The sequence below is a fragment of the Macrosteles quadrilineatus genome, unplaced genomic scaffold (genome assembly GCF_028750875.1).
Source record: "Macrosteles quadrilineatus isolate MER2022 unplaced genomic scaffold, UCM_ALF_1.0 Scaffold_2__2_contigs__length_208266976, whole genome shotgun sequence".
NCBI classification, from domain to species: domain Eukaryota; kingdom Metazoa; phylum Arthropoda; class Insecta; order Hemiptera; family Cicadellidae; genus Macrosteles; species Macrosteles quadrilineatus.
The window spans coordinates 177413712-177437329 of NW_026542595.1; the positions used below are offsets into that span (position 1 = coordinate 177413712).

The 23618-nt window shown below is 33.8% G+C and overlaps 2 protein-coding genes across 2 annotated transcripts in view; one reads left to right on the forward strand and one right to left on the reverse strand.

Annotated features, from left to right (window-relative positions):
• The window catches only part of LOC128985527 (venom serine protease-like), a 19379-nt gene extending 13388 nt beyond the window's left edge, over nucleotides 1–5991 (forward strand). Inside the window, exon 9 of the mRNA XM_054405113.1 lies at nucleotides 5614–5991. Within this exon, the coding sequence (XP_054261088.1) occupies nucleotides 5614–5621 (8 nt within the window). The 3' untranslated portion in view covers nucleotides 5622–5991. The remainder of the gene's footprint in view (nucleotides 1–5613) is intronic.
• LOC128985526 (palmitoyltransferase ZDHHC9-like) lies at nucleotides 1728–22420 on the reverse strand. The gene is made up of 9 exons (XM_054405111.1): nucleotides 21961–22420; nucleotides 15917–16077; nucleotides 15138–15296; nucleotides 12172–12309; nucleotides 11111–11265; nucleotides 7889–8006; nucleotides 7360–7463; nucleotides 5691–5820; nucleotides 1728–2674 (listed from the first exon to the last, which is right to left on the reverse strand). The coding sequence occupies exons 1-9, from the start codon at nucleotides 22107–22109 to the stop codon at nucleotides 2334–2336; spliced, it is 1455 nt and encodes a 484-aa protein (XP_054261086.1). The 5' UTR covers nucleotides 22110–22420; the 3' UTR covers nucleotides 1728–2333.
• Between the last annotated feature and the right edge of the window lie 1198 nt (nucleotides 22421–23618).

Genomic DNA, 23618 nt, shown 5'->3' on the forward strand with positions numbered 1-23618 from the left:
TTAAAGTAAAATGCAATTCAATGGTCTTTACAAAGGCACTACATTTTATCTAATGTTGAAACACAGGGATTAAAAATTTGTTACCTCCCAAAGAATAGACGTTTTTACAACCTATTTTAAAACATTATCTTTAAACACAGTTCAAAAAAATTTAGTTGCCACATGTATCACCAATAGTCAAGCCAAAATCAGTCATCGTCAAAATTTGAGCAATGCATTAGCTTAAAGTTTTTACAGAATAATTTCAAAATGTCTCTCTCTACAGCATGCCTTGTAAACAATATGTACAACTTAGTCATGTACGTGTTGAATTGAAATAAAAATCCCATAGAGCTAAGAAAATGTTTACATTGTTCTCATTTTTACTATACATTTTTGGCTCATTACTCTAATGACAAGTAAAATAAATAAAATAATATAAAATTTGCATATAATAAATAGATTAGATGAAATAAACAGATAGATAAATACACAAAAAATGTTACTAAAAAGTAAAAAAAAACATGATTTAGGGGAAAATACAACATTTCTCTTTTTTAGTGTAACATAAATGTCTCCATTTCAAATGATTTACAATTACTTACATTAAAAATCACAATTAAACTTTGATAATAACCAGCCAAAGTCAAGCATACATGTGTCTTATGGTACAAAACAAGTTTTTTTTAAATTTAACTGGTGGACGGCATCAGTTATTGATCATGTGAAAAGTTCATGGCTACATTTATACGTATGTTGTAAAAAATCACTTAGAGTTTGTGAATTGAAAGAACAATTAGTTTGGATTATATCATAGACTAACCAACACCAGTACACTTCTCATCTTATTGTTCAATTTTTTCATGCCTAGTTCATGTTGGTGATGCTGGGCAGTAGTGTAAACGAAATTTTGTTTCTATATTATTTCAGGGTTAATTTTATGATTTCCGCAATACTGTTTATTATGTTACTAGGAGACGAGTTATTGTTTATGATTAGATCGTTTTATTTGGTTAAACAAGGTTTTAAATAACTGAAATAGCTTGAAACAAATTCTAAACAAAAACATGATCCAAATGTAACTAACAATAAAATTGTCTTCACCTATAAGGATGACAAATGGGAGTATGTTTTCTTTGTGGTTTTATTTAAAATAAACCTGCAATAACAGTTAAAATTCAAAATCCTACAAAGGAAGTTTTAGCTTAGGCTTTTTTTTAAGATATTGGTACACTTTTTTTGCAAAAATTTCCTTGCCCAATTGTTAACGATATAGGCTATTCAATTGTTACCGAATACATAAAAAAACAAAAAAAAAACTAAAAGCAAATGGAGGTAGATTAGGAATAGCTATTTGTTTATCGAGCACAAAGATGGTCATTGCCGCTCGAGAACTGTAGATGAAAGCTTTGTGAGACCATACGTTTCCAGAGCGGGATGACTGTTTAGTGTTCATTCTTTTAATACCCACAAAATGTTTCCTACAACCACAATTTACTTATCAAAACAAACAGTTTAACTTTTGTTTATTTTTTTAGGTTATGTTATTTGGTTACCAAATGTACGGTGGGGCACACGGGAGGGACTAAGGCTAACATATCTTGTAGTGTCAGCGTTCGCCGCTAGAACTGCTAAGTTAAAAAATTTTAAATTATTTTATTTTTATTTTATTTTTAGTTATAAAATTAACTTTTTAATTATAAAATTCGTTTTTAATTTTTAAAATTAAACTGTCATAACATAACCTAACCAACCAGACTTGCTGATAATATAAAAACTATAAGATAAAAATCTTATTAAATGATTACTTATAATTTTTAATTATTAATAAAATTAATTTTAAAATTTAGTATTATAAAATTAAACTATCATAACCTAACCTAACCAACCAAACTTGCTGATATGAAAAATTTGTTGACAAAAAGTTAATGCCGCCAGCGGGATTCGAACACGGAACATCCTGAACACCAATCCGTAACGCTACCAACTATGCCACGAACGCCGCTGAAATCATGTTGTTTCGTTACGGTAATCGTGTTGCCTCAAGAGAAGACATTAGCCACTAGCGATATGACGTCACTACACCTTTAGCCTTAGTCCCTCCCGTGTGCCCATTCCACCAAATGTAAGTTTTTTATAGAAACATCAACAGTGAAATCAGCTGATTTAACGAGCAGGAATGGCCATTACTGCTCACGAACATGAGCGAGAACAAATAAAACGGAAATGAGCAATTTTGCGTACTGTTTACAAGTGTGGCAATGTGATCATTTCCATGCAGTGGAAGGAAAAAGTAATTTTAGACCTTATAGTGGGAATTTCAGCATGAACACATCACGCTACTTCTACTTACATTACAAATTATCTTTCCTCTTTATAAGGCCGGCTTGACTTCCGGCACCAACTGATGAAGTGGATTCCTCCAGGGAGTCCAAGTCCAGCGCAGACTCTATCATAGTCGTGTCTTGCAGAAGACGCAGCCTACTGGCAGATAGTGGGACTAGTGATGTTGTGTCGGGTTCCAGACCGGCCGAGACCACCACATCGTCCAAGTAGAGATCTAGTTCCGACAGATCCATCTTTGGCTCTTCAGACGGTTTCACAAGATCTGGGTTTGAGATGATAACTTGATCGCAAACGCTCTCGTAAATACCGGGCATGTCCCCACTGAGCAGCATACTTCCACAGTCACTACCTACAAGCAAAGTAGAGAGTTAGATTGTCTAGAATATAGTGTCGGAACAAAATGTAGGCCTATATTATAGAGAGGTGAAAATAATAAAACTACATTAAAACAAATTGTTCACTATACAAGTGTTATCTATGGATTGAGGTCTGCATTGAGCTCCTGTAGCAGCTCAAATACGAGACAACATGGGGTTTTTTACTTCATCCACTATTTTATCTGGTTCCCACACCTATGAAACGATTATCCTCTGTCATAGTATTCTAAAACGCTGAAAGAAAATTGAGAGTCCCGACAAGTTCAAATTTTGCTCCGTGATTATATTTCTGTAAAAGGGGTCAATCGATGTTACAACTGTTGCCAACTAACAGATGTGTAAAAAGAAAAATGTTTCAAGGTAGAAAATGTGCAAAGTAGCTTAGGAAGTTTGTAGAAGGCCATACATACACTTTTACACAAAGTGGCCAGTAGCGGGTATCATCAGTTTCCACCGAGACAGTAATTGATTTTGAGGAAACTGCTTACTGATCGGTGTGTTTCAGACTTCCAGGGCTTACCGTAGACACTGAGAGTCTAATGGAGACGTCTCCAATTAATTCGACAATCCCTCTCGTTCAATCATATGGCAAATCATAAAAAATTCTCTTAAATTCGGACACTGATCATTGATACTTATGAACAACAGTAGTTCGATTATAGAATATTATAATATAGAATATAGAAGCATCCACAGCGGCGGTTTTATAGAATATTATTTACAAAAGGAGCAAACAAAAAACCATGAAATAATAGCATGGCATTATTTGGGTAATTAGTTAAATCGCTAGTGAAATGAAGAAATCCACAAACTACAGACAAAACTGAAATGTAGTTTTATAATGAGTTCAAACTGTTAATATCACTGCAATACACTAGCAATAAAAACATTAAATCACTGTTTAAAATGGTCAAATAAAGCTGACAAACATTGACAAAAGTAAAATTGTTCATACATTGAAGGATATTACATGCTTATGATGGTCAGACACAGAAAATCCAAATTCAAATCACAAAAATTAACTAATTTTGAATCATAGTAGGCCTACAATTTTTATAGCATTTTCAAGTTTATTAATAGATAAATTTTCTCCATTATTTACTCTATTTTGAATCAATTTGAACACTTTTAATACATTTTTCATAACCGTTTACTCCATAATCTTAGAGACATCGTAATCATCAGACCTGATAAAGAAACATTGTGATCATTTCCCAGGATTGTGATATAATGAGGAAAACTTGATTCCATTAAGTTTGCTACCTTGAGGGCTGTGGTAGAGCAGGTTTAACTAAATATGACTATGAGACTTAATTCCTTAACTCAAGTACTTAAATTAGAATTTGAATCATTCATTGAGATTTGATGGATTCGGCTTCAAACTTTGACATATCACTATTAGCTGAAAAAACATTTTTCTATCTTTATTTCCATTGCCAAATTGATCCACTAACAGTTACCTCATGTTCAAATGCAAGCTCATTCACCCTGTACATAGGGGATACATCTAGTATTAGACGAGTTACAAATACACACTGTTACGAACACATTCAGAAAATGTTCAAAATACTTACACTTAACCACTTTTCACCTCATGACAGCACCAACAACAACAGTGAGTGAGAAATGATGAAATAGACAATACACATTGGCAAACATTCCAACATACAGATATAACTATACTTAAGTATATATTATCTTTATTAAAAAGATTTAAACGTTGAGAATGTTTTATTGAGCACCAAGAGTGTAAAAGAGAAAATTTTATAATATTCATTTATAATGTCAAATGTTAGTCAATTCCATTACTAACTAGTAGACTTATTAAAGTGTCGATGTTCCCATAAAAAACGAATGAACAATAAAAATGTAAATATATTTTAGTTCTAATGCAGATCACAAATTTTGAGCACAAAATAAATACAGTTTTCAGGCGTGTATTGGAATTTTGATGACATTTTATTTATCCACAAAATAGTCCCATTTTAATTAATAAAAAGAGTAATTGACCTTATAGGTTAAGATTTTATAAAAGAAGTTGATGGTCTTAACATTTTAGGCACAGTCAAGTTTACACAAAAAACAAATTAGAAGAAATACATTAAATTTTTAGGGCCAGAATTTAAGTAATTTTAAAGCAATTAAAATGGACAAATTTTGTATTCGATTGAGTAAGAAGTAAAAAATGATTCAAGATCAAAACTAATTTTAAAACAAATCAAATAGAGGGCATTTTAATTCCGTTGACCAAGGAGTAATAGATTGTTAAGTACCAAATCATAAATAATGTAATTCTAAATCCATCTAGCCTATATTTTATAATTTTGCCAATACATTTGATTTTCAAATTTATTAAATCGCGCCAATTGAAAGCTGAATCTTACCAGTTTTAACCTCCCTATCAATAATAACTTATACAAAATCTTTAAGCAAACAAATAGGAATATTATTGTGTTTCATATGTATAGTACAATATTACTTTTAAATGTAAATAGTGTAGCATTCTAGTCATAAATATCTTGCATGAGCTTGTTTAAAGGATTTGTTGTTTAAGTAAAAAAAAACCCTTATAACTCTAAATATTAGAAAAGTATTACTATATTCAAGGCCTACCTTTGCATCAATTGATAAAGGTAATCAACCGAAAATTGTAAGTTATACATTTCTACTCTAGATCGTCATCACTGTCGCTGGTAGTGATCGCGTAACTTGTTGCCAAGCTGGTCAATATTCTGCCCCCGTTGTGTTCCCTCCCCCCGCCTCCCCCATATTGCTGAAGAACTTCCCCGAGCCCCAGCATTCCGAAGCTGGGAACCACGTATCTATCCCTGTACACGGACGGAGGCGACCGCATCAAATACGTCTGTTCCCTTGTACTGTATCGCGGATAGTTGTTGATGTTTCTCGGAAGTGTTCTAGAGTACTGAGTTTGGTGTGGCGGCCGCACATGAACACGCCTCGGCAGACTACCGTGGTAGAGATACGCACCGTTGATGGAAGGTGCGACTGCGCTGCACACCGCTGGCACGTGGGGAATGGTGGGGGGCAGTGGCGGACTCGGCATCTCCGGGCTGGGGCTCGTATCACTGGGAAGTGGCTGCAAGACAGTCACTCCATTCTGGACAAAAGAAAGGTTTAAGCCTTTTAATAAAATCGTTATAAATCTATGAAAACGACAAACTAAAATTATTTAATTAATAGGAGTTCTTTTTTTACTTGTAATATATTAATAATTTTCGTTATAAGAACTTAATATTAAAGAATCTACATCCACTGAAATTGGCAAAAGTTTAGCTCCTTAGGACATCTGCTCTCCTACTACATCACACAATAGATTTAGCTTAGCCTTAGAAATTAATGTGTCATGTATATACCAGCTATCATAATTATAAGACACATACTTCCATGCCCATGCCTTACATTATCTTATCAACGCCATGCCTGTTTGTAAAAATGATATGTGTAACAAAGGTTTTGGGTGGTTAATGCATTTAATATTGAATGGAATTAATTCTAGAAAGTTCAAACATGAATAAATGATTTTATTTCCATAAAAAATTACAAAGTAAAAACAATTATTTTAATATTGGAAATAAAATTGACCACTTTATCAAGTTGTATGGCCAGTAGGAAAAATATTAATAATCTAAAATAAATATTTAATCAGCCTATATACACTTGTCTAAATAAACATTGGCTATAAAATTATATTGGCATTCTAAATAGTTTTCCAAAGATCACTCTGGCTCATATTTATGGTTGTTTTTTTCAGGGAAGAAAACTCAAGGGGGTTTTCTTAATATTTTTGGTTGATTACCTTTAGTATACTGATTAGTTAAAATTTGAAAAAGTGTAAGGTATGATTTTTGTGTTTTACTTATGAAGAATCTGTCTTTGAAGTTTCATGTATTAAAATTGAAACTTTATATTGTAGTTTCTGTTTATAGAACACCACATCTTGCAAATTTTATTTCTTTACAAATTAGAGAGCTTATCAAACATTTTAAAAAAATGCCACAAAAACAAAGAACACCAACCAATAAGTCCTTAGCATTGTAGCCTACTACAATATATGAAATACAAAGATACTTTCAGCGATGCTCGCTTTGAAGCCAATAAATACATCGTTGCTGTGAGCAATCCTGCACTAAGAGGGCTAATTTGAAGTTTCCTAAAACCTGTGTTTACATAAACAATTAAGTATGGTTTAGTGTTGTGCAGCCTGTAGTGCTGTAGTGTATACGGTTCAGAGACTCGGTCTTTCACAAAAAAATCAGGCTTTTGGACCAATAAAAGACGGAGACTTGTCGAGAATAAGAAAAAAATAGGGAGTTGAGGGAATTATATAAGGAACCAGATATTGTGGGAGTGGTTAAGAGTAGAAGGTTGAGGTGGCTGGGCCACATTCAAAGCAGAGGTGAGAGAGATATGATAGAACAAGTGATAAGAGGTACTCCGGGAGGGCAGGAGACCATCGGGAAGACCAAGGATGAGATGGATTGACAAAGTTACAAGGGACCTAAAGAGTATGAGAGCAGACCTGGAGCTGGCAGAGGACAGAGGATCCTGGAGGCACATGGTTGACGAGGTCAAAGACCACCTTGGTTTTCAATGGCCAGAGGAGTAAGAGTAAGAGTAAGTTAGTGTTGTGGTTTACCTGTACAACTTGTGGTAATGACCCGTACGTCCGGTTGTTGGCTATGACAGCTCCAGGCCGGGTGTCTGAGTCTAGGAACTCTGTAGTCACCACACCTCTGCGATCTAGACAAAACATACAATCATGTAACACCTGCTGAGGCAAGTACAATAATAAGCTTCTTATTAGAAACTGGAGTCAATGATTGTGGATACTGCAAGTAGACCCTTCACACTACAGTATTGTATCTAAATCTGAACCCTATTTTTGTGCATTTTGTGTTCTGTGTATTTCAGTGTGCTGATGTAGCTGAATGTTTTTCTCTTACTTTAGGGTAAAGTTTACAGTGAGAAGCTCATTCTCTGCTTGCTAACGACGAGTAATGGGCGTTGAAAAAAATTGACACTCTAGATTGATACACAATGAATGGTGATTGTACAAAGAAAATCTGTGATGTACATTTTCTTTAAACACAATACAACTTTTTGTTTTGGATATTTAAATAGCTTATTCTCTATATGGGAAATTCGCTAAAAAACAAACAGTTTACCGATGAGGCTAGGTGGGGAGGGGGCACACAGCACATGACAGCAGTTGGAACAAACATTCCCATAGCTGTACGGGTTGAAGCTGGCTTGACCCCGTTTGGACGTGAATGCACCTTTTATCTGAAAATACAAATATCAATTTTAAACTCACAACACTAACTAACATAAATCGTAATCACTTCTCATAATCCAACTGTAAAAAATATGAAATATGCGTTTGTTGTTAAAATAAATTAGTACAAAAATATATATGTCTTTTGTACAGGATCTCGATCAGAGAAAACTCCATGAGCAGAAAAAAAATCTAAAACTAAAAAACTTCGGGCCATGACACTCCTAAACAAAATTTAAAAGAAAATTGTATCAATTATGTACATTTTCTTGGTACGGGCATTGACAATAATTGGATGGGCTACGAAACATTGAATTTATAATAATTCATTCAAAGTTTATTTTAAAACATAATGTTTTCTTTTCTTACCAAGTTAATTTGAGGAACAACTGCTATGGTTTATTCTCAAAATCAAAAAACGTACAATGCAACTAATACTAATACCACTACACCTTTAATACTAATTCTTGCAAATATTAACACCATGTTTAGTATGACAAACTTTCCTTTTTTTAGTTTTTTACACAAACAATTAAAAACAAAAGTTTTGGGTACTGTATTTGAACAGATTTCCACGATTAAGAAAGATTTTTGGTTTCTCTCTAAAGATTTATTAAAAACATTTCATCTGTCCAGTAGGGGTGTGCGAGTACTCGAATCTTCGAGCTTTTTGGTCGAGCTTTTCATTATTCGGCTCGGCTCGAGGCGTTTTGAAAAAGCTCGAAGTTCGAGCCGAGCTTTTAATACAAAGTCAAAACACTTAATTTGGGTCATAATTGAAAACAATGTTATCACAATTCTACGTTGTTCATGCATCCGAGGTTTGATAAGCACGAACCTCAGCTCAGTCAAGACGCAATGATTATCGATCGTAATTTTGAGGAGATAGGAAAGAGACAAACGACCACCTATCGCGTTGTCTTTCTAACAGCTATTCGTATCGTAATATACAACGCAGTGCGAGTGCGTGATTGGCTTGTCGCTATGACGACACACGGTTGCCATGACAACCTACAGTGCGCACTGAGCACTGCGCCTTGTGTGGTGTGGGAGGGAAGATTATACCAACAATTTCAGGAATTCTATTTTGGGACGGATGAAAGATAAGGAAGAAACAAAAAGTGGTCACATGAGCAAATGTAATGGGCGACACAATAAGGCTGTAAACGAGTATCGTCGTGTCGTTGTTCCTTGTTTGTTTACTTTTTCAGATTCCTTATCAAACGCCCCTATCTGCTATCTCTCTATTTCTCTCTCTCTCTCTAACAATGTACTGATTAAACAGATTGTGGTTGAAGACTTATTTTACTTATAAGTGGTGTGGATTCTACTTATAAGTTTATTTTAGTTCAATCAATCCTATAACCTTTCTAATGTTTATCAAAATAATTAATTATCTGTTTTGTATTTTATTTCCTTTAAACCAACCCCTATTTACCATATGTATTTAATAGAATAAAATGTTTGTTTATAAAGTTTGACTGACCACACAATTTTGTACCTTTTTTATTTTGTATAAAGTAACAGTTACCTTGATGATTATATTTATCAATAAGTGGTGCGTGCTGTAGTGAATGCTTTTTATTATCAAAATAAGTAATGAATTATTAATTTTTGATAATAATACATGGGTCATTGAATACCATAATGTGATGTAGTTTCCTATTTCAGTAACTTGCAAATAATAATAATTGATGGTTAATTCTGGAAAATGAAAAATAGTGATCGCATTCATAAACCTGTTGTCAAAACAGCAACACGGGTGTAAGGGTTTATTGTTTCATAGGGGTACAAAGGACGTGGGTGTTTCAAGGACAAAGTGTTGGGCCTCCCGGTTTAGGGGGGAGGGGTGGTGGTGAGACTGCAAGAAGGGGAGGAAACTGGTTTTGGCTATTTATTGATTAGTTCTCCGACCCTTCTAGATAACAAAATTGAGTGACAGTGTTAATTCATTGTGTTCTTTATTTCATTTCTTGTTTACTTTGTGTATTATTCTATTAATTTTAGTGTTTTGGTCTATTTCCTCCATATGTCAATTATATCTTTTTTAATATAAGTTTACTTTTTACTTGTCTCTCCACCTTTTTGGATCCAAACCAACTATGTTCTTTTTTGATTAATACTATTGATAAAACTAAAATATTTTGTGCATGGAAAACAACAAGAATAATCACGTGTTTTTAAATTTATTTTGTATTTATACAAAATAGAATTAAATATTCATATTAGTTACAATATACATAATAATGTAATCAACTTGCTAGTTGTTTTGTCGTCATTCAAGGTCGTGTTGCTGTTCTGTTATGAAAGACAACCTGATTGTCTCAGCTCAGTCTGCACTGCATATATCGTCAGGCCTTCAATTATCCTTTTATTTCTTGCATCGTTCTTATCGTGATTATCTACTATTTGATGTCTTGACAATTCTCAATGTTTTTAAACATATTAAAATAACATTGTGTTTATTTAAAAATTGACTGAACATTATTATTATGCAATTTTTTAAGGAAAAAAAGTTTAATAATTTAGATAAGGTGACGCTAGAAAAAGCTCGGCTCGAAAAAGCTCGAGCTCGAAAATTTTGAAAAAGCTCGGCTCGGCTCGGCTCGAGGTTGAAAATCACTATTCGCACACCCCTAGTGTCCAGTTTACTTTATTTTAGTAAATTTAAGTTGGATTTTTTGTGTTCAAAATGTCATTTTTGCTGTTAAGTTGTTGTTAAATTTTTCGGTTTGTCAGTATAGCCTATTGAGCCAATTTGATCATTTACCAAAAATACAGCTTTTATTATTGTTACTGAACAAAATGCCACTGTAGTAGATGGTTAAATAACTGACCAAACACATTGACCTGAATCAGTTATGATGATTTCGTGTTTACCTCCGCCTGTGGCATGTTTTTAAGGTTTTTTGTAAGTGAACAGTCTTGTCTACAGTGAATGAAAAATATATTACCAAACCTTTTCACTACCTACCTCATTTGTGACCTTAAATAACTCTGACTTTTAAAAAGATAAAACTTAGTCAAATCATTGTCATTTTCTGATTTTATCACAACCTAGAGAGTGTTTACAATAACTACAAAGAACAAAAAACATAAAAAATATACCCACATCTTCATTGGTTGTTTGGTTGGAAGTTGTAAGGTACGTGTGAAAACCGGCGAGTCCTAACACGCTCCATACACTGAAGAAACACACAACAACAACAATCACACTCGAAGGTGATTCTTTCACTGCTTCAAAAAACAACCTGTCCTCTTTCGTCACTGGAAAGAATAACAAAAATATTTGTGAAACTTTAGAAACTGATATTATTTTAAACAACCAAGATGATCCAAGATCACCAAGATGTCTTGAGTAACATTTTGTTGGGTATATTAGAGCAAGGTTAAACAAGGTTATAATGTGCTAATAAGTTAATTTAGTGCACTCAAAAGGAAGGTCTGATCTCATTAGTAAGTAGTAGCTGAAATTTGCTGATTAATAAAGAAAATAAACAAGGGAGAGCTCATGAAGGTGACTAAATAACATTTTTTGTTTATAAATGTTATGTTAAGTTACGACACAGTCAATAGACCTACAGGCCTAAAACAAAATCATAAAAATGAAAATGAAAACAACATTGCAAAGTCTAAATTTCTTCTAAAAAAATCATGCAATGCTAAACAATATCTTTTTTGTTGGGCTATATTGTTTTGAAAACTCTAATTTTGTAAGCGATTATAGGTTATTAAGCCTGCATATCTTAACCTCAATAGGAACTCAATAGGTAGCCTCAATAGGTAGGTTTTGTTTTATTTTTTTCCAGTCAAGTTTTAGAGGCTGTTCATGTTTAGATATTCATTTATCTGATCATACAACAAGCAATCCCAATATTTTTGTGACAATTTATTCCATTTTTTTAGGATTTTCCATTAAAACATTTTATTTATAAGATTTAGAACATGTAAAGTTTTATGTAACATCAGTTTTACCAAAACTAAGTTAGCTTATTTGGAGAGAAAAGAATTAGAAGAATCATTCTACAATTCAAATTAACCTCATGTTATTATTAATTGACATCTAACTTCTTCATCACATCTACACACACTAAACAGATTTATATGATGGTTAAGTAGAGAATGAAAACTCTCGAGACTAAAGGAATAAGGTAGCAAAGTAAGCCTACTTACAGAGAATAAGGTGTGTGAGTGAACAGCCTAGGATGAAGACACAAAGGAATGCCAATGAGACGATGAACATGTAGAAGTATCTGTAATTGCGCTTGCCCACACAGTTGCCAACCCATGGACAATGGTGATCAAACCTCTCTGTTATAACAAACATCATCACTTACATCATTAGTCTGACTCTGACACAAGCATGATGTCATAGATGAACATGTAGAAGTATCTGTAGTTGCGCTTGCCCACACAGTTGCCAACCCATGGACAATGGTGATCAAACCTCTCTGTTATAACAAACATCATCACTTACATCATTAGTCTGACTCTGACACAAGCATGATGTCATAGATGAACATGTAGAAGTATCTGTAGTTTCGCTTGCCCACACAGTTGCCAACCCATGGACAATGGTGATCAAACCTCTCTGTTATAACAAACATCATCACTTACATCATTAGTCTGACTCTGACACAAGCATGATGTCATAGATAAACATGTAGAAGTATCTGTAGTTGCGCTTGCCCACACAGTTGCCAACCCATGGACAATGGTGATCAAACCTCTCTGTTATAACAAACATCATCACTTACATCATTAGTCTGACTCTGACACAAGCATGATGTCATAGATGAACATGTAGAAGTATCTGTAGTTTCGCTTGCCCACACAGTTGCCAACCCATGGACAATGGTGATCAAACCTCTCTGTTATAACAAACATCATCACTTACATCATTAGTCTGACTCTGACACAAGCATGATGTCATAGATAAACATGTAGAAGTATCTGTAGTTGCGCTTGCCCACACAGTTGCCAACCCATGGACAATGGTGATCAAACCTCTCTGTTATAACAAACATCATCACTTACATCATTAGTCTGACTCTGACACAAGCATGATGTCATAGATGAACATGTAGAAGTATCTGTAGTTTCGCTTGCCCACACAGTTGCCAACCCATGGACAATGGTGATCAAACCTCTTAGTTATAACAAACATCATCACTTACATCATTAGTCTGACTCTGACACAAGCATGATGTCAAAGATGAACATGTAGAAGTATCTGTAGTTGCGCTTGCCCACACAGTTGCCAACCCATGGACAATGGTGATCAAACCTCTCTGTTATAACAAACATCATCACTTACATCATTAGTCTGACTCTGACACAAGCATGATGTCATAGATGAACACGTAGAAGTATCTGTAGTTGTGCTTGCCCACACAGTTGCCAACCCATGGACAATGGTGATCAAACCTCTCTGATATAACAAACATCATCACTTACATCATTAGTCTGACTCTGACACAAGCATGATGTCATAGATGAACATGTAGAAGTATCTGTAGTTGTGCTTGCCCACACAGTTGCCAACCCATGGACAATGGTGATCAAACCTCTCTGATATAACAAACATCATCACTTACATCATTAGTCTGACTCTGACACAAGCATGATGCCAACTATGATAGCATGCAAAGATAATATCTATTAACTAGCAGAGTAATTTATTCGAATAGAATAAGTAAAACTAGTTATGTTGAATCCCTTGTCTGTCGCCCACAAAGAGGACATCCCTTAAATTAAGACAAAACAATAAACCACCAATGAATAAGCAGATATTTAAATATATTTGGTTTGATATTCTTATAATTCTAAAAGCATTACTTTAATATGAGTGGGTTATACAGATAACGTAACAATGTCATCAATGAAAACAAGTACCGTAGTTGTGTATATTGAAGACTCTTGCGCTTAACCTCTACTCTACAGTTTTCCTTATCACTTTCTAGGCTACAATGAGTGTGCTGTAATTACTTAGTTTTGTGTTACAGATTTTATTTGAGGTTAGCTAACTTACCTAAATGGGAAAGAGTATTTTATAAACCTTAAAATTAATCAAAGACATTGGTGTGTTCAAAATGGATGAAGAAGAACTACAGGATCAGAACAAGTGGAGTTGGTAAGGCTAAATACCTACTTTGGTATATTAGCCATATAGGAGTTGTGAATGAGCTGGTCTAGGGGTAGAGGGCAGGACTTCGGCACTCAAGGTACTGGGTTAAAATCCTATCAGTCACCAATGGATTGTCTTAGTGATAATACCGTGACCCTCTAGGCATAGTCTAAGCTAATGTATAAAAAAGTTCTGAGCTAGGGCCTTACGTCATAGGATGAGAAGGTGGGACATAAAAAAGAAAATACCCCCGTCGCAGCAAACCTGCATACTAAGCGAATTTCCATTTACCCGGCTTGATTTCTACTAAACTATTCCCTATAAATTTTCAGATTTATTTCCTATTTAAATAACATTAATTTTAGTGAGTAGTTAGGTTTGCTGCTACGGGGAAGATGTTGAGATGTGTTTTTTCAGTTGAAATATTGATAGCTTAGTATGAAATAAACCAAATTGCCAAATTTGATTAAAATATATGCATAAACAAGCAAACTAGAACAGTTTATTTATTCTCCATAAGAATAACATGGGAATTTTAAATTTACAATTTTTTAAATTTTTTCCGTAGTCAATGAAGATTCAAAAACACTTCAATATACTAAATTATTTGTTTTTTTAAGCTCTTCAAAATGGTCTAGAGAGAAATTTAGAAATTTTAAGTTTTGAGGGTCAAAAATGAGAAAAACCCATTTTTACCCCATAAAACCCCCCATAAACCCCTGATCCCATGGGCCGATTATGCTGGTTCGCGAACTCGTTTGAATAAATGTAGGTTTAAACGTTTGTACCAAATTTCATCAAAATCGGATCAATTTTGCTCGAGTTATCGCGCTAACGGACACATATATAATTATATATATATATATATATATATGAATTTGAACGGTTGGTGTTTTTGGCCTCTGGGGACCTCAAAACGAAAAAGTAAATCGGTCCCGGGTCTAGGTCTTACCATGAGACCTACGGTAATAGCTTATTCCCTATATGGGAAATTCGCTAAAACTATACTGACCTACGCAGTTATCACAAAGACTACAATGAGATGCTCTGGGTGGCCGGAAGATCTTGCATGTGAAGCAATACTTAAGCTTTACTGTCTGTCCTCTGACCAGGATCTCCTTGGTCCGAGGAGGAGGCCTGAATGTCGGGGAATTGGCGGAATTGGATACTTCTGCAACATTTCAAAACAGGAAATATGTTTACAGGGTTAAATTAGTGATTAGAAAGTTTTTAATAAATGGTATAACATTTACCTTGTATATTTAAGTAGAAAATGTACCCAGGTTTTTCTACCTGTAATCTATTTCTTCCTCAATTTAAACTTAATTGTTTGTTTCTTTTATTAACTGTTGCAAAAAATTAATTTTCCCCCATAGTTGCTATTCTGGATTTGATTGCTTGTTTTGACATGCTTTGTAGGTTTGCTAGCAATCTTTCAGCCATAGAAAACTGACCATGACTACCACTCACCTTCTTTAAATTAATCAAATTTTCAGTTTTACAATAATTGTCACTCGAAAAATTCAAACGTAATAAATAGAAAATGGGTTAAAAACACCCCACAGCGGTGTTAGAAAACTGGAAGAGTATTACTACTACAGTAATAGTGCTCTCTTATTCTTTGAAGATGTTAGCGCATCAGAGCAGTACATTGAAATAAAACATCAAACATGATTTTAATGCAGTCAAGAATATTAACTGTGTAGTTTACAACATATTATCCTGGGGTTTTAAATCCCAAACCTCTTCTCTAAGTTTGAAGAAATAAATTTGCTTTGTGAATACACTCACCGATCTGTTTCTCAATGTAAGCAGCTTCATCCGGAGTTGCCCGAGGTATCACTCCTGGGTCACTGAAGCTGGTCCGCAGCAAAGCTGACATGACGAAGACGAACAGCAACGCCCCTACAGCAGGGATGGCCGGCGTGATCCTCATTGCTAGGAATGGACAACTGTAACAAAAGTATTCAAACTGAGGAGAAGAAAAAGACATTTTATGTTTGACTGGGATGTTGCTAGCGTATCGTACATCAGTGCAAGAGGCACAGTTCCAAACTCGGGCATATTAAAAAAAATTCTATGAGTTTGGACCGCTTTATATTGAAAGCATTAGTGAAAAAAACTTGTTCCCTACATGGGAAATTTGCTGAAAAATTAATAAAATATAATAAAAGTTAAATGAGGTGGACGTTTTTTTTCAAATTTAACTAACACCCCAGCATATGTTTGAATGAGATCAAGGAGGGACTTGATGCAGCTATGGGAAGGGAGAAGGCAATTAGGCAAGGAAATACCATATATACAGTTAATTTAAATTGAAACCATCAATAAGGAAAGAGGGGGTTTCAGAGAGGTTATAATCTATACAATGTATTTTATATTCATTTAAACAATTTTATAAATTGTACTCATGTTTTAATGAGTTAAAGCTACAGAAAATAGTTTCAACTTATAAAGATCAAATTTAACACGTTTGCTTGTTAGCAACTCTATACTTTTTCTGCTTCCAACCAGATTCTTTGTCGTTAATCAATTCATAATCTACCAAATGCACTAATTAGATCAGTATTGAAGGGTCAAGCATAACGGTTGATAAGAATACAGACAAGTCTACAATATTCCTGGTAGACTTAAGATAATTTTACAAAGATGACATGACATTCAAGTGAATCGCGGGTTGAATAACAATATCAACAGATTAGAGAATAAGAGAGTCATTGATGTTAGTCAACAGCTGTGTTTATTACATGATCATTGATATATTATCTTCAAGATAAGTGATCTCATCAAGAGATCGATGATTAAGATAGGATAAGTCTATTGGGTAGGTATAAGAAGCTACAAAGTAAATTTAGAATTCTTACACATTTAAAAAATCATATTTGAATTAATTTTTTATTCCAAATGTTGGAATAGGTGTGATTTTAGCAAGAGCAGACACGACAACAACCTATGTTCAAACAATTATACTACTGTAGTTGTGATACAAAACTTATTAAGCCAGATGGTGGACTAATATTTCCTGCCTGATTTGCAAAAGTCCGGCCAATTCCCAACCAACATTTTTTCAACATAGCTAATACTTCAATACTTTTTATTGAAATGGCGACCATACAAAGTAGGTACCGTATTTTAAGCCAAGTCGAATGGAGATGAGTGTAGGATGAGTTGCCGTCATATTCCTTAGACACAGCTGTTAATTAATAGCCCATACATGCTTCTTGATTATAATCTGTGCTGCAAATAATTGTGTAACGCCATAAACGTTTAATCAAAAGCTGACTTTATGGTCTTGAAGATCATGGCCAACATTGGATGATTTAATCGGAATAGGTGTCTAGCGCTACTAAAAGTACAGTTACAACTGATCCGGTTGACTGCTCCATGATAGCTATCTGAGAAGAGATCATTTTAACGTCAGCTTTCAGTTCTACATTTGGGTCTGATACATGGGTTTGGAATCTAAAGACCAAGTTTGTCATGTTATCGCTGGTGTAAGTTCACAATTAATGTACCGGTAAGCCTAAGCACCTCAATTCATAAAACAACCATTTAGTTGCTAACAAGCAAACGTGTTAAATTTGATCTTTATAAGTTGAAACTATTTTCTGTAGCTTTAACTCATTAAAACTTGAGTACAATTTATGAAATTGTTTAAATGAATATAAAATACATTGTATAGATTATAACCTCTCTGAAACCCCCTCTTTCCTTATTGTTGTTCAATTTAAATTAACTGTATATACAGTGTGTAAATTAAGTATGGAAACAAATCTGTAGTTTTAAAACCGAAATAGATAGAAATATTCTATTTGTGGCAATAATAGTTAACAAAGATTCCGCAATTTTTCACATGAAAAATATTTTTTTACCCCCCTAACAGGGTAGGTGGTAGGGGGTGACTTATTTTTTTCAAATAGCAACCCCTATTGAGTGACCCCTCATTTTGAAGGGTTTGTCAAAAGAAACACAATGACGCAAATCCGAGGTGAATATCTCACTCCTAGCCCAAATGGCGGATATTCCAAAATTTGATTTATTGTACGTGAAAAGCACCAATTTCACAAATAATGGAAAGAAATCTGTATTTTTAAAACCGAAATAGATAGAAATATTCTGTTTGTGGAATTGATTGTTGACATAGGTTCTGCAATTTTTTAATTAACAATATTTTTTCAACCCCTTTAACAGGGTAGGGGGTGGGAGTGACTTATTTTTTTCAACAACAACCCCTATTGAGTGACCCCTCATTTTGAAGGGTTTGTTAAAAGAAAAAGAATGACGCAAACCCGAGGTAGATATTTCACCCCTAGCCTAAATGGTGGGTAATGAAAAATTTAATTTTTGTAAAAAAAAGCCCATTTTGGAATATCCGCCATGTTAGCTAGGAGTGAGATATTCACCTCGGATTTGCGTCATTGTGTTTCTTTTGACAAACCCTTCAAAATGAGGGGTCACTCAATAGGGGTTGCTATTTGAAAAAAATAAGTCACCCCCTACCACCTACCCTGTTAGGGGGGTAAAAAAATATTTTTCATGTGAAAAATTGCGGAATCTTTGTTAACTATTATTGCCACAAATAGAATATTTCTATCTATTTCGGTTTTAAAAATACAGATTTGTTTCCATACTTAATTTACACACATAGACATATATTAATCAAACACGGTGTACCACAAGGCTCAATTCTAGGTCCACTGTTATTTTTAATATATATACCTACATATTTTAGGCTAATTAAGTTAAATCACTCAGATATAATTTGTTTACCCCTACCTAACTTAAGGCCCTTTTTGACACCATTTTCATTGTTGACGAGGTCTATTGTAACTTGTTATTTAATGGCCAATAAAGATTTATGATTTATGCTTTATTTTTTAGAATCTATTAAGTTAGTAGGCCTAGGCTAGTATGTTATTTATTAACTTATTTAGTATTTATATAATTGTATATTTTTAGCTACCAGTAATAGTTAAGTTTTCAGTCTACCATCTGATTGTAGCTAGGATACAAAGGCCAAATGGTTGTTATCACAATTGAAACAAGGAGTCTAGGTACCTATCTACTTAAAAATAAAATACCCCTGCCGCAGCAAACAGGCAGACTAAGTGAATTTCCACTTCGTTTATAGAGAGAAATTAGGAAATTTAATGTTTTTAGGACCGTCAAAAAAGAGAAATTCCTTTTTAGCGAATTTCCCCTATAGGGAATAAGCTATAGGTACCGATTTACTTTTTCGTTTTGAGGTCCCTAGAGACCAAAAAACACCATCCTTTCAAATTCATATATATATATATATATATATATATATATATTTATTTATAAGCAAAATAACAAAAACCAGAGTACCCTGAAATTCATTTTTTATTTTTAAAGTTTAAATAAAAAATAAATTTCAGGGTACTCTGGTTTTTATTATTTTGCTTATTAATTGAAAAAGTTGCCCTAAAAAGTGAACAGAACTATCAAAATATATATATTTATATATGTGCCCGTTAGCGCGATAGGAACTCAAAGAAAAATCATCGGATTTTGATGAAATTTGGTACAAACGTGTAAACCTACGTTTATTCTAACGAGTTCGCGAACCAGCATGATCGGACTATGGGAACAGGGGGACTATGGGGGATTTTATGGGGCAAAAATTAGTTTTTCCCATTTTTAACCCTAAAAACTTAAAATTTAGCATTTTCTTTCCAAACCATTTTGTAAAGCTTAAAAAAACAAATAATTTAGTATATTGAAGCGTTACTATGCGCCTAATGGTTACGGAGAAAATAAAAAAAACTGTAAATTTAAAATTCTCATGTTATTCTGATGGAGAATAAGTAAACTGTTGTAGTTTGCTTGTTTATGATCATATTTTGATCAAATTTGGAACATGCATTCATTTCATACTATTAACATTTTACAAAAAACACCTTTTCACCCTCCCTGTTGGAGCAAACCTAAGAACTCGTTAAACTAATGTTATTTATATAGGCTAGGGAATAAAATGTGATATTTTTAAGGAGACATTTTAGTGTAAATCCAATCAGGCAATTGGAAATTCGCTTAGTCTGCAGGTTTGCTGTGGCGGGGGTATTTTACCTAAATATATATAGGCTTAATATAATGTATGAATTTGAACAAATGGCGTTTTTGTCCTCTGGGGACATCAAAACAAAAAAATAAATCGGTCCCGTGTCCAGGTCTTACTATGAGACCTACGCTAATAGCTGATTCCCTATACTTACTTACTTACTTACTTACTTACTTGAATACTTAAATACTTGAATAGGTACTGCATCGGTGACCGACAATGTCAGAATGGATTGCATCAAAAAGTTACCTTATAAAGTTACCTACAGGAAATTTTCTAATATTTCCTAAGTTAATTGGAAATTAGCTAAAAAGTTAAATAAAAAAGCATGTCCATTTGATAAACTTTTGATAAATAATAGGCCTACCGTAAGTAAAAGAACAAAAATAGTGTTTAGTTAAAAGTGTCAATATTTGTTAATGTTTTGATATGAGCATGAAGTTGTAACGGCTCCACCAACTAATCAACTTAAAACTGTTACAGTACATTAGATATTTCCATATGACCTTAAACTGAATAGGGATAGCCTAAGGTTGGAATGTATTCAATTGAGTTCAACTCTTTAACAAATTATAGTAGGTAGGTACACATGTATTGGCTAAGGAGTATTTTTAGCCTTTAGTGGTCTTAAGTGGGTAACTTACTTCCATGGGGTACATTTTTTAAATATTATTATCGATATATTACTTGATATATTACTGGATAAATATAGTGATGTTAATTCGGTTCGATATAAATATCGCATAATTTAATTTTACCATATAAGTGTAAGTTAATATTTATAAAAACAATCATAGGCCTAGTTTCTTAATATTAGGCCTTACCCTTAGTTTCTATTTTAAATTTGTACAACTAAAAATGGAAGGAACTATAGCCTACATTTTCGAACCGTATGCTGTAACTATAGCCATAGATAAAAAGATATAGGCTACATTTTTTTTTTTTAAAGAGGTTGGCGGCCTCTTTTAACCATGCATTTGCCCGTCCACATAGACTACAGATCTGTGCATGGAACGTATCCAGGAAAGCAAGGGGTGAGCTGGTACAGTAGGACGAAGGTGAACTGTACTGATAAATTTTAGTGGCAGTGACCAGGATCCGAACCCACGACATCGCTGCCTTGGGCCCGAAGTCCGTGACGCTACCAACTGAGCCAACTCATCTAATAGATATAGACTTTCAGCTGTGCTGCGGTTAGCATAAGTACTGGAGTCCAACGCTAGGTTTGCCGTATAGTTACGGCACACACCGCTGCAGCGTCTGCTGGTCACATACTGCTACTGCGCTCCTCGCCTGCAGCGGTGGGCGCCGGAACCTTCCTTTGACAGTCCATATTTAGTCTATTTGTCTATTTATTCTATTGGTTTTGGGTTGAATATGGAATAGGCCTACCCTATTGATAAGTTAGTTTGCTGTATTAAACATTAATAATAATGTAAACAAATCATAACTCAATTTGATGTAAACCGTAAAAATATTAAAAATTACATTGTAGAAACGGTACCTAAGTTATAAAATTGAACTGAATCAAATTTAATATATTAATATCAACATATTAACTAAACCGATAATATAGCCTTATCACAGGCTCTCATTGGAACTGTACGCAAAATATGTACGGTACTGTTAATCGAAGCATTACATGGTAATGATGAATAAGGCCTTGCCTAAGTTATCTATTCACTGCAGTAATAAGTTTTTGTATTGTTTGGATCCAAACATAATTATTGAGTGTTAAATCAAGTATACTTACTCGAATATAAAAAATAGGGAACATGTTCCCACAATCAGCCCAACAGTAACAAAAAATACACTTGTCTGAGGAGCCATCATAATTCTCCCATCACAGCAAAATTTGTTCCTTCCAGGAAATAATTCCCACTTTCTTGTTACGTGTGTCATCTTTGCTGCAGCATGAGATAAATTATCTTATGTAAAATGTTGAAGGTCAAGCACGCTGTTTCAATAGTTTATTTAGTCCAAAGATGTTTTCCATTTTCACACTATCATAACCTTCACGAGCCATTTTTCTCGATTAATTGAACATAGACTTTTCATAATGTATTAACTCCTATCTGGACTAACTTGGATTTAAATTCGCATCTTCTAATATTGCCACATAACATATCTAAGATACAGTATGAGGAAAATATCTACAAATTATTGTTATCAATCATCACAAATAAAATTGTAACATAATAACAACCACTACTAAGCTGACTGACAGATTAAGAAATTTCTTTATGGTCGGTGAACAGCCTTCTTTTCTTTCTCACGAGTTTGAAACATAGAGAAACAAACGACAAAATTTGTTATTTTTATATAAAAAACTATATTAGTGTAAAAACTATTGTAATAAATATATCAACAATTTTTTTGTAAAGTATAGCATTACCATTGGGTCAATTTAATGTATAAGCATTGATTATATATCACCTTTGACTATTGAAGAAGGATTAGGAGGTTTAAAATCAATGGGTACTAGGCGACCGTGGGTACTAGAACCGGTGAGCACTTTTTCACCTCAAATTAGTTGACGAATATCGAAACTGGAAAATCGATACTTGTACAGCTCGATTGTTTTTAGAATTTAGTACATCGCGATATCGATAGCCCACTCCCACTCCATCCATTCCCGTTCTCCTTTGACTTGTGACTTGACACTGACAGTTTGAATTTAATAATGGTAGATCATTAAAGGAGAGAACATATATGTAGCGCCTAGGGACGTTATGTCAATTTTTTAAGAGAATACATAAATTTGTTAATACCTTACGAACAAATTCTTCTTCTGTTTCTATTTATCAGTAAATAGTAATGGGAATAAAATTCAATGTCAACAGTTGAAAAGATTATTGCTAAGGTTATGTTCATCACGGGACCAGAATTTGTTTTAATCAAAACTGAATATCATCAGATGGAGGCCATTTCTATTACCTAATTTGTATTATTATTGTTAGTATCAACCCAGCTCTTGTAAAAAATGCCTCCTTCCTGAGAGGGAGTGTAATTTACTATTTTCCTTGCTTAAGACTAATAATTTTAAAGCTTAATGGTGAATTAAAAATTACAAAATTATTACCTTGATCACAGTTCTTAGAAATTTTATTCCTGATTCCTTCATTAATCTTATTTTATTTTTTGTCTGGAGGTCGATATGATATAGTACTCAAGAGAGTATTGAATTGAATGTAACAGTAAACTTATTTAGTATCAATTTATTCAGCTCAAGGGGTCTATTTTAGTTCCATTTAAGCAATGATAAATCATGTTTATTTTCGGGCCAAAACGTCATTTTTTTATGTTTATGATCCATACCGGTATTTTTCTAGTAATCGTGCTTTAAGTCAGTCTCAGTCAAATCTATATAATTAATACGCTACATGAAACTTTGTCGGTTGAACTCCTCCG

Excerpts from the sequence above, each read along its gene's own strand:
- LOC128985526 (XM_054405111.1), bottom strand. The coding sequence starts at position 22,109 with ATGACACACGTAACAAGAAAGTGGGAATTATTTCCTGGAAGGAACAAA. Across the intron at positions 16,078-21,960 it reads TCCCTATTTTTTATATTCGA|TTGTCCATTCCTAGCAATGA; the intron begins GTAAGTATACTT and ends CTTTTGTTACAG. Across the intron at positions 12,310-15,137 it reads TCTTTGTGATAACTGCGTAG|AGAGGTTTGATCACCATTGT; the intron begins GTCAGTATAGTT and ends TTGTTATAACAG.